Source organism: Leptonotus elevatus, chromosome 4, assembly GCF_054856555.1.
Source record: "Leptonotus elevatus isolate MCC_2025b chromosome 4, RoL_Lele_1.0, whole genome shotgun sequence".
NCBI lineage: Eukaryota > Metazoa > Chordata > Actinopteri > Syngnathiformes > Syngnathidae > Leptonotus > Leptonotus elevatus.
Genome location: NC_141242.1, coordinates 18705792 through 18721648, shown reverse-complemented (window position 1 = coordinate 18721648; position 15857 = coordinate 18705792). Strand labels below are relative to the sequence as shown.

The following is a 15857-nucleotide window of genomic DNA, read 5'->3' as shown; positions in this document are numbered from 1 at the left end:
TACTAGTAAAATGGATGAACATTTATCTACTAACCTGGCAAAAAATTATCGCTACAAATCCGTGAATACTTTGTAGGCTACCAGTCCTTTCTGTTGATTGCTGCTATCCATCGACGTCTTTTGTCTTCATTAGTAGGTATGCGATAAAAAAGCAATATTTGGTTTACTCCCTTGTCTATTTGTACAACCAACCGCACATCAAGATGTGACCATTTTATGAGATAATTGATTAGATGAAGGACTTTACGCTGTACGAGATTCAATGGTTACAATACAGGCAAGTGTTTATTTTGACGTCCAGCGTCCCGGAGGGGGCGTTCCCATGGGGACGGTGACGTCACGTGCAAAAGGTCAATACCCCATTGTATTGTGGTGTAGTAATGTGCATAAATTGTTTCATTAACCGTGACCGCCAAACTGCCTTAATTTATTGTGTTAATATGACGTATAAATGCCTAATGTATTTCGTTTGAGATTTTAGAAATGTAAAACATTTGTGATAAGACATTTTAGGTGTAAAAGAGTGACGTGAAAATTACGAAGCATTAGGCTGTCGGAATAAACATTAAATTTGTGAAAGTAGTAGACGTGCGTCCCCTGCATAGAGTGGTGATGGTGCCTCTGCCTTCTTGTCTTTGAACTTCCGGACTTCATTTCCCAAGAACGCTTGCGCCTTTGAGAGAAATCATAAGATCCATCATGGGTTCCTGCAGCTCTACATTTTAAAAACAGTATTTGGAGAACATATTTTCCTGCGAAATGGCTGTGGAAACCATCGCACCAGACTGGGAATTTGACCGTTTTGATGACGGTTCACAGAGTGAGTGACTGCAATCCGGCCGAGTCTTTTTAAAGTGATTGTAGCAGCTTACACTAGCTAGCAAGTTAGCCCAAAAAGCATCAATTATTTGATTATGGAATCCAGTTTTGTGCGAACATTTCACCAAACTGCAGCCCGTATTGCCTTGATATATACCGTTAGCTTTGTTGTTCACTTTTAACAGTCAACGATAACAGACTGTAAACTAACGCTCAGTCCATCACATAACATCACAGCTGACAGATCGTTGAATGCTAGAGTAAAGGAAAGTACTTCTGTATTATGTATTCATGGTCATATCATAAGTGACACCTGTGCCATATCACAAGATATGTATGGAACATCGTAATCTGACGCGGATCCCCCCCCAAAACAGTAGCGTGGCAGTCAGTAAACGTCTAACGTCTATTCTCGGACTTTAACAAAGTGAAACTAGTTGATAAACGATCCTTTTCAACAGAAATACACACAGAAGTGCAACTGAAGAACTACGCCAAGTTTCTGGAGGAGTACACAGCTCATCTGAGGGGCATTGAGGAGGCTCTCGATGACTCAATTGGAGATGTTTGGGACTTCACTCTGGACCCCATTTCCCTCAAAGTAAGGAAACTACCATCACTGTTAATCTATTTAGAACACTAAGCAAAACACAAATTGACGTAGAAGGGCACTTTAGCAACTGATGCTACTACCTATTATGAAAAATATAGTAATGTTAAGCGGCATTAAAAAAAAAAAAAAGCTGAAAAACTACTGAAATTCCATTCCCACTCCACCAGCCAGTGTTGTATTTACAGTAGTAGTACTGGTACAGTATATGCAGTTGGCACTTGAAGGTGAAAATAGGTATTCAAAATGGACCGTGACCCAAAACATACTACCAAACTGATTAGAATTTGACTTAAGGATAACTACTGTTAATTCAATGTTTTGGAGTGGCCATCTCCAAGCCCTCATCTATACAAATGGGCAGACCGGAAAGGTGTATGTGTGAGCGAGGCTGTCTAGAGTTTGGCTTAGTTACACCATTTCTCTTTGGTGGAATGAGCCAAAATTCGTACCAAGTGTTGTGACCAACTGACCAAACTGGGAATTTGATGGATATCCAAAATGTTAGACACAAATCATACAGTGTGAAGGCAATGGTACCAAATACAAATGAAATGTATGTAAACTTTTGAGCTATAAGAAAGGAATAAAAACTGTCGTAAAAAAAAATATTTTCCCATTATTCTATCTATCCATCCATTTTCTAAACCACTTATCCTGGCATTTAGCAAATATAAATACTTGTGGTAGTAATCCTAATTGACATAGAACAGGAAAAGTTTTGGCACTGTGTATATTCAATAGAGCTTTTTATGTAGTTTCAGTTTTCTTTTGCAGCAATTCGTTTATTGGTAATTGCTATATGACCTGCTTAGTGTATAATGGATAGGTAGTTGATATAGCTGTACTCTGGCTTATTTTCATATTACAAAAACATGCATACATGGTTAATTGAAGACTCAAAATTGTCCATCAGTGTTAATGTGAATGTATAGTACCCCACCTCTCGCCTAAAGTCAGTCAGGATAAGCTCCTGTTGTCCGTGAACATCTGGACAAAAGAAAAATCAATGCTTTGGTTTTATTTCACTCAATGATTTAAGTGGACAGAGCATGTTTTTGACCTAATGTATGATGAATGTAAAAAAATCCCCCAAAAATCTGATTTGCTGTTTTATTTCACCAATCCAATTTGTCTTTCAGCTCCTCCCACATGAACAGTCTTCATTGTTGGAGTTGATTAAAACGGACAATAAGGTAGAGCCAAGAACAACATTTCCGGTTTGACGCTTAATGATCATTGAAATAATGTTAACTTGCAGATTCTGAACAAAGTCATCACAGTGTATGCTGCCCTGTGTAGTGAAGTGAAGAATCTCAAGTATGAGGTAAGCATATCTGCACTATTTCAATCAGCATTTATTCTGTGCCTGCCAAAGTAACTCTTTAGATTGGTTTTATTGTGCTATTATGAAGGTTACCGTACATGTTAAAACTACAATTATGGTCATGGTCATGTTCCCTCACAGGCAGAAAACAAGTTCTACAATGGTTTATTGTACTATGGAGAGGGAGGTAATCTGCAAGTCCCCTGTTTTTCATTTTGTCTGTCATTTCCAATTTAATATTGCTTTTATTTCAGTGAAGATTAACTAGATCCATGTATCCCCCTTTTAACAGTGTCTGACCATAGCATTGTGGAAGGCGAGTCCCAAATTCAGATGGGCAGATTCATCTCCTTCTTACAGGTAGCGAATGGAAGGAATTCATGCAATAGATAATAGTTTGCCATTTACAGTACAAAAAATGACTCTTCATTGTCTACCAGGAATTGTCCTGTTTTGTGTCAAGATGTTATGAAGTGGTGGTCAACATTGTTCATCAACTGGGGGCCCTCTACATCAGCAACAAGTAAGAGCCATAAAAAGAAACCATGCATTTGAAGAAAAGCAAGTTAATAACTGATACCAAAAAAAAATGTTTTTTACTTGCATGCTTTCCTCAAATTGCTAACTACTTTTCTATAGCACACAGAAAGTTAACTGTAAAACTAAGCAACTGATTGTTACATTTATATTTGAATAGGAAAGGAATTATCTATCCAGTATCTACCGTCCAAGTCTTTCATAAACCTTGACCATTGTACCATTAAATAACTGACCAATATTATTATAATTCAGGGCTGCAACAAAAATTATTGATTCATCAGGTGTCCATTTCCAGGTAAGCCTTCACATATCAGCTGTGGTGCTTATGGGTGAATTTTTCCAAACGCGACATGTTGCTTTTTCCCTCTGCAGATTGTGTACGAACACCTTGGTGATTTGTTAGTGGTTCTGCTTACGCTTGATGAAATCATGGAAAATCACGGCACACTCAAAGATCACTGGAAGATGTATAAGAGGTGAGCCACACAATTTGAAGATCCAGTATAAAGTGAACGTTTCATTCGTAATTCATATTTTGACACGTGTGTCACTAATTGCATCCTCACATTGTCTCTGTGTCATCTATGATGATTATTCTCTAACATGCAATAATCAGTAATACATGTTCTTCTATTTGCATGCTTGGGTTCCAGGTTATTGAAGTCTGTGCACCACAATCCTGGGAAATTTTCAATCGCGGAAGAAAAACTGAAACCATTTGAGAAGCTGTTGCTCAAACTTGAGGGACAGTTGCTTGATGGCATGATACTGCAGGTGACATACCCACAAGCTGTACATTATCATCAATTAATCATCGTTAATCAAATATTCAAAGACAAAAGCCACCCCCTGTGGGCACCACCAAGCAAACTTGTTCCCCGCCACCTATTTGAAGTTCCAATGTGACAAGCAAGGGGCATGAAGTAATTAAAGTATTAGGAATATTTTCACAATTGAATATCAAATACATCCCTCCGTCGGTTGCATCAGGAGGAGGTTAGAGTCTATACCAGCTGACTAAAAGCGAGACGCACTTCACCTTGGACTGATTGCTAGTTAATGTCATGGCTGACACACGCAAAATAGTTCACATACAAACTGGAGAGAACCCACACAAGCACAAGATCATGCAAACGGCACACAGATAGAGCAGACAACGATTCAAACCTAGACTTTCTATACAGTTGATACCAAGAGCGTCCCATGCTAATTTGTCTTTTGCAATGCAACAGGCGTGTGTGGACCAGAGATTTGATGATTCCGGGAAGGGAGTTTTTATTACCAAAAACACCGCTTTTGCTGAGGAGTTTGCCTTCAATATACGGACAATCTTCTCCAATGTGGAATCCAAGATTGGTCAGGTTTAATCCTTGTGATATTTTTTCAACGTGCAGTGTTCTAACTCCAGTTTGAGTGATTTGTGTCTGTGTGGTTTTTGCAGGGGAACCGTCAGAGATTGATCAGAGAGATAAATATGCCGGAGTCTGTGCTCTTTTTGTGCTTCACTTTTACATCTTTAGAAGTGTGGACAAAAAGCTTTACAAAGCACTCCTAGATGTCTGTAAAAAGGTATTCAAATGAAACTGGTATATTGATCACTGCTCATTCCCTTGACACATCTTGCCAAAGATTTTGTATTTGTCATGTTTTCATCAGGTTCCGGCTGTCACTCTGACCGCTAACATCATCTGGTTCCCTGACACGTTCCTGCTTACCAAGGTTCCTGCTGCAGCCAAACTGATGGACAAGAAAAGTATTCAAGCAATCCGAGCACATCGAGACACCATCCTTCAGCAAAGAGCCCAGACACTTTCTAAGTCAGTAATTCGTGGCTGTTTTTCAGTAAGAATTGCAATATTGCTAACATGACATCAGCTTGTTTTCAGGGATGTTCAGTCGTACTATGTGTTTGTAACGTCGTGGATGATGAAGATGGAGTCCATTCTTTGCAAGGAGCACAAGAGCGACAAGATGGCTGAAGACCTTAACAGCAGGTGTAATGTTTTCGTTCAGGTAAGACATTGGTGTCCTCCGCGAGCGCAATGCTCATTGCATAGTATTTTATACTGTGTAGCATGTTATTATGTCACATTTATATCAATGAACAAAATGTGCATAAGAGCTATCATGTGGAACTGTAGTTCATCTGGAAAACTGCAGCTTTATAAGTGTAATTCATCCAAACCTTTTAAAAATCTAGAAGACGTTTTGTTTTTTTTCTGTGAAAACTTACTTTGTGTGTGCTTTCCCACGAAGGGTGTCCTATTTGCATACAGCATCGGTACCATTGTCAAGACCACCATGAACATGTACATGTCCATGCAGCGTCCCATGACCAAGACCTCTGTTAAAGCACTGTGTCGACTGGTGGAATTGTTAAAGGTGTGTTAACCTGCCCGTTATGATCGAGGCTGTCGGGAGTTGGCAGAGGTACTTTTGCTGTGTCATGTGTTTGTCCCCCAAGGCTGTGGAGCACACGTTTCACAGACGGTCAATGGTCGTCGCCGATTCGGTCTCTCACATCACTCAGCAGCTGCAGTCACAGGCCCTCAATGCCATCTGTGTTGCCAAGGTAATACACAACATATATGGTCTATGGATCATATTAGATTTCAATATTTTTTTCCAAATGGATTTCAATACTGTTGACCTAAAGGAAAAGTGCAATTCCATTTTAACATACAAACCCAATTCTAATGAAGTTGGGACCTTGTGTTACACAAATAAAAACAATACAATGATTTGCAAATCAACCTATACTTAATTGAATACACTACAAAGAGACGATATTTGATGTTCAAACAGATAAACGTTATTGTTTTTAGCAAATGATTATTAACTTAGAATTGCAAGGCGGATTCACACATTCCAAAAAAGCTGGGACAGGTCATGTTTACCACTGTGATACATCACCGTTTCTTTTACAGCATTCAATAAACGTTTGGGAACTGAGGTCACTAATTGTTGAAGCTTTGTAGGTGGAAGTTCTTTCCTATTCTTACAGTCCGTGGTCTCCGTTGTCATTTTTTACGCTTTATAAGGTGCCACACGTTTCCAAGGGATGCAGGTCTGGACTGCAGGCAGGTCAGTGTAGTACTCGCACTCTTTTACTACGAAGCCATACTGTTGTAATGTGTGCAGAATGCGGTTTGGCATTGTCTTGCTGAAATAAGCAGGGGCGTCCATGAAAGACATTGATCAGTGTTGGCTTTTCAACAACTTTGCATCCATAACATTCCAGACGTTCTTTTCCTCTTTGGCCGAGAGGAGACGGCGTCCACAATCTCCAAAAACGATTTGAAATGTGGACTCGTCAGACCGCAGAACACTTTTGAACTTTGCATCAGTCCATCTTAGATGAGCTTGGCCCCAGAGAAGGCGGCGGCACTTACATGCAGTGAATTCTCCAGGTTCTCCGAACCTTTTGATGACATTACGGACCGTAGATGATGACATTCCTTGCAATCGTATGTTGAGATAACATTGTCCCTAAACTGTTTGACAATTTTCTCATGCACTTGTTCGTTCACAAAAAGGTGAACCTTGCCCCATCTTTGCTTGTGAATGACTGAGCAATTCAGGGAAGCTCCTTTTATAACCAATCATGGCACCCACCTGTTCTCAATTAGCCTGTTCACTTATGGGGTGTTCCAAACAGATGTTTGATGAGCATTCCTCAACTTTTTTGTCACCTGTCCCAGCTTTTTCGGAATGTGTTGCAGCCATAAAAGTCCAAGTTAATGATTACTTGCTAAAAACAAATACAGTTTTATCAGTTTGAACATTACATTTCTTGTTTTTAAAGTGTATTGAGTTAAATAGTTTTTTTAACGTGATTTGCAAATTGTTGTTTTTCTGTTCTTAACACAAAGTCCAACTTCATTGGAATTGGGCACTGTATTAATTGGCCCATGTGATCACCAAACACAATGCCATCTGCTTTCATTACATTAGCTTTGGATGTATATTCTTCTCATTTATTTTCTCAACAGCTTGTATTGAGAATTAAATGTGGCCCAAACTAAACATCCCCAGTATAGTCCTTTGATTTCTCTCTTGACATGATTATGTCCCACATGACCTCTGGTAAGACTGTAGTTTAAGCTCCAAAATTTGCATGTGCAGTGCCCCCTCGCCCCATGAAAAGGACAATAAGAGGACATACTTTTTGATTCATTTATTCCTCAGAAGTCAGCATACTGTTATGATCAATGAGTAAGTTTTGGGGATACAGAAACGTTCCTATTCATACCTCTTTTTAATACGTTTGTCCCCAGAAAAGAGTGATCTCTGACAAGAAGTACAGTGAGCAGCGTCTGGATGTGCTGTCCTCCTTGGTGCTCGCCGAAAATGTTCTCAGCGGGCCCAGCACAAAAGAGAGACGCCTTGTGGTGTCTTTGGCTCTCTGTGTTGGCACGCAGCTGGTAAGTTGGCATTAAAGCGAAAACAATGGCGTAATGATGTCAAGAATATTTTGAAGTAATTCAAAGGATTATGTACATATGTTTATATGTAACATGCCTGTAGAAAACCTTCCGAGATGAGGAGTTGCTTCCGTTGCAGCTTCTGTTGAAAAAGCTGGACCTGATAAGTGAGCTGAGTGAGAGGTGGGCCGAATTAAGGGCGACACTAACCAACTTGGATGTGACGGACATCTGCACTCACTGTCTGTTTTACTTTACTTCGAAGGGTCAAACTTCAGTGTGACTGTAGCTTCCTTTACTGGCACAGAGCTGTATTTCCTATCTACTTGGACGATGTTTACGAAAATGCAGTGGACGCAGCACGGATGCACGTAAGAACCTCTTCACATATCACATACATGTCAGTTTCATATAGAGTGGAAACTCGATTTAACGGTCCCAGAGCCAAGGAATGTATATTAAAAATAAAAATAAAATATAGATGTTCATTATTTGGAGATTTAGGCTTTACCACGTGATAACAGATATTTCAGTATCTTTTGTATGTGTTTTAATTGTGACCTCTTTTGCTATGCCGCCATGATCGGTTCATACAGTACATGTTTAGTGCCCTGAGGGACTGCGTGCCCTCCATGATGCAAACCAAGCACATGGAGTCGTGTGATCAGCTACTGGAGAGCTACGACAAGGAGATCATGGATGTTTTCAACGAGGTGAGTCCAAGGAAGTGATGCCTCCATGTTTTGCTTTGACACCAACAGAAGCACAATCACACCCGTTGGGGCGGCATGGCTCAGTGGTAGAGTGGTCGTCTCCCATCTGCGATGATGTGGGTTCGAGCCTCACCCCTTGTGACCATTTCGAACTGTCCTTGAGCAAGTCACTGAACCCCGATTAGCTCCCAGTGGACCTGGCAGCAGCCGTCCACTGGTGTGAGTGTGTGCGAGGCTTTAATTGTAAAGCGCTTTAGGCACCATATGGTGTAGATAAATGCGCTATACGTATAAATAGCAGTCCATTTACCATTTTACTTTTTTTTTTTTTTTTGCTCTTTGTCTTGAAAATAAAGCACCTGCTGGACAAATTGTGTAAAGAGATAGAGAAGGACTTGCGGCTCTCTGTCCACACGCACCTGAAGCTGGACGACAGGAACCCGTTCAAAGTTGGCATGAAGGACTTGGCCCACTTCTTCTACCTCAAACCCATCAGATTCTTCAACCGGTTCATTCATATCAAAGGTGCTGAAAAAGTCCAAATCTGACTAAAGCCTGGTTCACACGGCAGGAGAATTGGCCCGATTTTAGCCCCGAATTTCCCCTCCCGACAATCGCAAGGACGTGCCGACACGCAAGCGATAATCTTAACAAATAATTCTGTGTGGTGTCAACACACACGGCGCATTCCCTTATTTTTTATTTTTTATTTTATTTATTTTTCCCCACACACGGCACATCTCGATATCGGCGCTCGGAAGGACCTCCGACTTGAAATTGAGGATATTCAACATGTTGAATTGTTTTGGCCCGACTTCGCTCCGTGTGCGGTGTGCCCCGAGGACAAACGTGACGTGCAGCCAATCAGAAAGCGAGCCGGCGAGGAAGCCGGTGAGGAATCCAAAATCAAAAGAGTCATGACGCAGCATTACACTCCTTTAAAAAAATAATAATTTTATTTTTTATAAATGCACACACATACTACACAACGTGGTCTACGGGTGGGACACGAACCCGCGCTGCCGTGATGCCTTGCCACCCACAGCCCATTTACACTCCTTTAAACAACGCCTTTTCTATTAAAATCCAGGAAGTATCGTGACTGGTCCTGCATGTTTGTTGACTCGGAAGTCTCGTTTAATCTCGAGAGGTTTTGCGTCCCATTTATGAATGGGCTCGGCTCGGCTCGTGTACGTTCAAAACTGTTATTCCTGTGATTTTTTTTCTCTTCACGTGTGGTGTGTCTCAGAGTTTGGAAGTCGGCCGACAATTTTTAAATCTTGCCGTGTAAACCAGACTTAAGATTTCCTGTAATATTTGTAAGAGAGTACTAAACACGATGTTCTCAACTGAAGTCATCATCTGTCCGTTTTCTATAGTGTGTGTTAGGGGTGTGCCAAAAAATCAATTCTCATAAGAATCGCGATTCTCATTTAGTACGATTCAGAATCGATTTTATTTAAATTATTTTATACTGTCTTGCCTTTGTTTGTGTGTGCCTTTATTGGGAGCGCTGTTCATGTTGTACTCGATTTGGCCACTTAGGGGCAGTGTAGTTCCACGCGGTCTGATACACTGTTAAGTTGTAGCCACATTAAAGAGTAGAAGGAAAAAGTCATAATCAAGTTATTCCAATAAAAGTTATTTTTTGCAGCGTGGAGCCATTTTGAGTGATAAAAGTGCCGCGAGTAGCACGCTAATTAGCATTACCAAGTCAGACTGGAGTAGTTAATTACGATTCTTTGCACATCTATAAATTGAAGCAAAAATCGTTGTCAATCAAATTATTTTGAATCAAAAATCGTTCCTAACCGAAAATCGATTCTGAATCGGATCGCAGACCTAAAAATCGGAATCGAATCGTGAGACATTCAAAGATTCCCACCCCGAGTGTGTGTCCTCATTCGATTTGTGGGTGAGCTGAGAGCTCATTATTGTTCTTAATCCCTGCAAATGTTCTTCCAGCCTACGTGACCCACTATCTGGATAAAACATTCTACAACCTGACCACTGTGGCTCTTCATGACTGGGCCACCTACAGCGAGATGAGAAATCTTGCCACACAGCGTTACGGGCTGACTATGACAGAAGCGCACCTGCCAAGCCAGACCCTGGAGCAGGTCTGTTGGTTTGCAAGCACGTCGTCGTGTTATTGCTCAGTGTCAAGCTTGCGCAGAAACGCATTGGTCAATTACATTTTTTTGTAGATTGTGTCACTAGTAGTAATCGTGCCCTATTTTTTAACAGGTTAAAATACAAACAAAGCAAATGTATGAGATAGATGACGAAATGTGGTATCATGAGCCCCAAGGGTTGTCACTCAAATTAAATTAAATTGCACCGCATCGACCCTGAAAGACGTTGGCCCATCGGGCATCTGGCCTGTACGCCAGATGGCCAGTCCAGCCCTGCTTGGAAGTGCAAATAAATGTATTCATCTAACGCTCCATATTTTCATCAAGGGCTTGGATGTTTTGGAGATAATGAGGAACATCCATGTTTTTGTCTCGCGCTATCTATATAACCTCAACAACCAGGTGAGAGTTGTTTATTCTTTTAGCAGCAGTTCCAATGCTACTTAATTGTCAAGTATTTTATGTAACGTAGCAAGTATTGTCTCACAGATCTTCATAGAGAAGGCAAGTAACAACAAGCACTTGAACACCATCAACATCCGACACATCGCCAACTCCATCCGCACCCACGGCACCGGCATTATGAACACCACGGTGAGTGTGCACGGACCATGTGCATGTTTCGACTTGGCCGTTGTCTGCATTAGCTCACGCGAGGAGATTGTTTCTCCTTCAGGTGAACTTCACCTACCAGTTCCTGCGCAAGAAGTTTTACATCTTCAGTCAGTTCATGTACGATGAACACATCAAATCCAGGCTCATCAAGGACATTCGCTTCTTCAGAGAAACAAAGGACCAGTCTGACCAAAAGGTGGGGACAAGGACATTTAACCCTATAAAGTCTGAACCGCGAAATATATCAGAGAAAATTCTGATTCTTTTGCAACTAGAGTATTTATTGGTCCTTTTGAACAAACGTTTTGTGTGTGTGTGTTGAAAATCAACTTCCACACATGACCTTTGATTTGTGTCATGTTTGATACATCCAGTCACAATGCTTTAAATTCGTACATTTATAACTCAAAAATATAATAATACACAGACAACAATAAACATATTAGCATTTCCAAAAATCAGAAAGAACATTAACTACTATTATTACTCAATGGGGTAGATGCCCCCCCCCCCCCCCCAAATGAGACAGACACACTCGCACCCGTCGGTAACGCGCAACCAAGGGGCACAAGGGCGGTCCTACACGTTGCAAAACAGCTGATGTGTGAAAACCCAGAAGTCGGAAGTCCCGCCTCCTCCGTGGCTAATACCCCATACACCCATCAGCTGGGTGATACTGCCCTCTAATGGATTATCAGTGCAATGCATGTGTCAGACCATATAAGTCAGGCTTTTAATGGGGGGGGGGGGACACTATACATTTGGCGTTATAAGGTTAAAGTAAACTACAACATTTCTCAGGATGGAAGTATTTTTCTTCAATTTTGCTGATGACTTTGTTTGTAGTATCCTTTTGAGCGCGCTGAGAAGTTCAATCGTGGCATCAGGAAGCTGGGCATCACTCCTGATGGACAGAGTTACCTGGACCAGTTCAGACAGCTCATCAGTCAGATTGGTAAGATACACACACAGATGTTTACCTCATGTGCATTACACTTTATTTATAATTGATTTATTTATAAATTGGATGCCACTTAGTGCTGTAGTGTGGTTAGCAGTAGCTCATCTACATGACAGTTTTAAGATTGGAAGCTTAGCTCTGGTGTTCCTGCGTGGAGTTCTCTCTAAGGGCTGTGGTTTCCTCCCACATTCCAAAAATGCGTGCTTGGTGAACTGAAGAGTCTGAATAGTGAATGTCAGTGGTGACTATTTGTACCATGTGATTGTTTGGCAACCAATCCAGGGAGGCGGCATGGGCTCAGCTCACCCACGACCCTGTTGTGAAGGAGCACGATAGAAAATTAATTTAAATGTGGTTCAAAAAGTTGTTCGAGGCGAGGCGTCTACTTGGCGGGATCTGCGTGAGGAATGGAAAGAGAGACAAAGTGCGACCTCTAATGGATCTTTTTGGAATTGTTTTTTCTCAACCTCATTAGTCACAATCGAGCGTTACCATTCAACAAACATTTATGAAGGAAATGTAAAAAATTCAAATACTAAGCATACACCAAACATGTACAGAGCAGTGCATATACCAAGAAAATAAAAATGTACAACTAAAATAGAAGTCAGGTCTAAACAAAAAACAAAACATTCATATTATTATAATCTAGGCTTGTTTCGTTTTGCCAAATTTCAATGTTTTTTTTTAAATTATTTACTATAAACTAAAGCACTGGGGGTTAATTGTTATTTGATAATCATCAGACTGTTGTACATTACTTTATTTATTTATTTATTTTTTTAGTCCTTTTTTTAGTTAATTTGAGTTTTTTGTATTCCAGCTTGGGTGATTTGTTGTCCTTTTCAGATATCCATTGTTGGAAATTAATGCTTCGCCCCAAAAAAATTGGTGTAGGTACAAAAAAACAAAACATGATGTTCCAATCTAAAGCCTCTGTGTTAGAATTACAAAAAAAAAAACTGTTGCTGTCCAGAAAATCATTACAGTGCAAAGATACATCTCGTTTTGAACTGCATGACATTCTATAAAGTAACTAAATGTGGACTTGACATTTGTCTTGCAGGTAATGCCATGGGGTATGTGCGCATGATCCGCTCAGGAGGACTCCACTGCTGTAGTAGCGCCATTAGGTAAACTGGGCAATGACAATAAACATTTTAAATTGGAAACGAGACCTGAGGTTTAATGACTGGATGGATGGATTACCATCAGTTGAGTCAATATACTAATAAAATGCCATATGACTTCTGGTTGATTTGTGTTATGGGTCTTGTATTCTTTGAAGGTTTGTCCCAGACTTGGAGGATATTGTCAATTTCGAGGAGCTGGTAAAGGAGGAGGAACTGTCAGAAGAATCTCAGAGAGCTGCAGGGTAACAAATTAGTCCACCATGTTGACATTGTGTATTTCGGTGTCTGCTAACAATACTGGGGCTGCAGACGTTGACGAACGTAATGGCAAGCTTACTTCCCGAACTCTGCTCGTCGTACGCAGCGTGCTGGATTCCGTGTTGGGGGACCTGACGAGCAACTCTGCCGAGGGGACCGAATACTTCAAGATGCTGGTGGAAGTGTTTGCACCTGAGTTTCGACGTGCAAAGAACATGCACCTGAGGAACTTCTACATGATTGTGCCGCCGCTGGTCAGTGTGAATCCGTTTTCGCCAACATCTGACTCATTTCCAAGCAGATCCTAACCAGGATTCTTTCTTTCTACTTGCGGATGTATGGAAAGGCATGACCAAAACCAAAAAAGAACAACTTTCATTTAAGCTTAGCCTGTTGTTGTCTGTTCGCGCTGCAGTGTCATACATGTGCTCAAAATGGAATCTTTGGCCTAACAAAGCCAGTTGGCGCCTATAGAGAGTTGACTTCCAGTAGTTTTGACACCAGCAAATGCATTTGTCCTTTAGACTGTGAACTTTGTGGAACATTCCATCAGCTGCAAAGAGAAGCTGAACAAGAAGAACAAGAACGGAGCTGCTTTTACAGATGATGGATTTGCGATGGGCAAGTGACCTTTCATTCAGCGTGTTATACCACAAAATCGTAAAGGCACATATGACCGCGTATTTCTCTTTTTGCTCAGGTGTGGCCTACATTCTGAAGCTGCTGGACCAGTACCTGGAGTTCGACTCCCTGCACTGGTTCCAGTCGGTCCGAGATAAGTACAAGAAGGAGATGAGCTCCGTGGTGAAGGAGCAGCAGGTCAACTCTGCCAGTCAGGATCAAAAGTTGCTGCAAACAATGAACCTCACCCAGAAAAGACTCGATCTCTACCTTCAGGTACCGACTTCATGTAACCCTCGTGACATTTTCTCCTTCGTAAGTGGCCTCTTTTGCTGCTAGGGAATATTCATATCTTATTTGATCTCCGTCTGCAGGAGTTTGAGCTACTTCATTTTTCCTTAAGCAGCGCCCGTATTTTCTTCAGAGCGGACAAGACAGCAGCCGAGGAGACTCAGGAAAAGAAGGATAAAGGTTTAATAATGAGTCCTAAATTATAACACCCTCAAGTACTTGTGAAAAATGGCTTCCTGTTTAAGGAGTCATGAAGTCTTGGTTTGATTCTTCATCTTCCCCCCCCCCCCCCTAATAGAAGGCACCTCTAAAGAAGGTGGAGGATCTTCCGATGGACCCAGCCCTGCAGAGGCCGGATCACAATGACCCTGGTGTGACTTTGACAACAAGCGAGCAATGAACGAACCATAAAGTCCAACATGTCAAACTAACTACACTGTGAGGAACATTTGACTGAAGTTTGAAGATTGCAAATTTACCAGGGAAGAATGGAAAGATTTGGTCGATTTTTATGTCAAATGCAAAATGGATGTGTACTCATTAGGACTTACCGAGTGTGCAAAGTGTCTTTTCTGTCTATCTATTTTGTGTACAACTCTTAACTCCCTCAACAGGGTCCTGGGTGAACTGGAGCTCATCCCAGCTAAATTTGGGCAAAAGGCACTGGTTGCCAGCCAATAATAATAATAATGTAACAGCTCGTAGCTTTTTGGTTGAGCTCAAAATGAGTTTACCTGAAAGCCATGTTATTTTCATAGGCAGCATCATGATTGTTCATGGCCTTGGGGGTGGTAGCTTTGCTCTTAGCGCCTCCGTATGCACAGTAGCAAAGTATTGATGTTTGTGCCATATTTGCATACGGCTCAATTTTAGTGTCCTTTTACCACATTGTTGAAATGTATATGTGCCTTTCTGAACTGTAGATGCGTCCGACTTCAGAATGCCAGATTCATGTGGAAATAATTATACACAGAATCTGTCTTGCACAATGCAAGACATTTTTTGCAGCACTGATAATCATTGCATTTTACACTTTGCTTCATTTTATATCCATTGATGATGATAAAATTTAATATTTGCTTAACACGACATTCCATCACTTAACATAGTTGGGTACATATTTGAAAACTAATAAAACTTGCACTTTGAAATGATTTTGTATAGCGCTTTTCTTAAAATGCAAAAACGCTTATGCATAGATAAGTCAGAGGGAATGTGTGCCATTGTTCCAGTGATTTGGTTGAAGATTGCAGAAGCATTTAAGAACCACATACAGTACAAGAGACAATGTGATTCGGGAAAGCGTTGGTCTGCTTTAATACAAAGACGAAGCGATTGCCTCATGAAATACAAGACAGATCTGCAGTTTTCTCCACAAATTTTCCTATGAAATTCTGCTGTCCAAATAGC

The 15857-nt window shown here is 41.0% G+C and overlaps 1 protein-coding gene across 1 annotated transcript; it reads left to right on the top strand.

Annotated features, from left to right (window-relative positions):
* Positions 1–675: 675 nt before the first annotated feature.
* washc4 (WASH complex subunit 4) lies at positions 676–15601 on the top strand. Its single transcript, XM_086074365.1, has 33 exons — positions 676–820; positions 1281–1420; positions 2572–2625; positions 2691–2756; positions 2898–2943; positions 3049–3116; positions 3197–3279; positions 3549–3591; positions 3669–3772; positions 3950–4070; positions 4529–4652; positions 4738–4865; positions 4953–5113; positions 5183–5309; positions 5553–5678; positions 5761–5868; positions 7574–7720; positions 7824–7903; positions 7986–8091; positions 8317–8433; positions 8790–8958; positions 10399–10553; positions 10896–10970; positions 11058–11162; positions 11245–11379; positions 12030–12138; positions 13211–13277; positions 13433–13519; positions 13642–13789; positions 14060–14156; positions 14236–14432; positions 14531–14627; positions 14746–15601. The coding sequence occupies exons 1-33, from the start codon at positions 760–762 to the stop codon at positions 14811–14813; spliced, it is 3519 nt and encodes a 1172-aa protein (XP_085930491.1). The 5' UTR covers positions 676–759; the 3' UTR covers positions 14814–15601.
* The last annotated feature ends 256 nt before the right edge of the window (positions 15602–15857 follow it).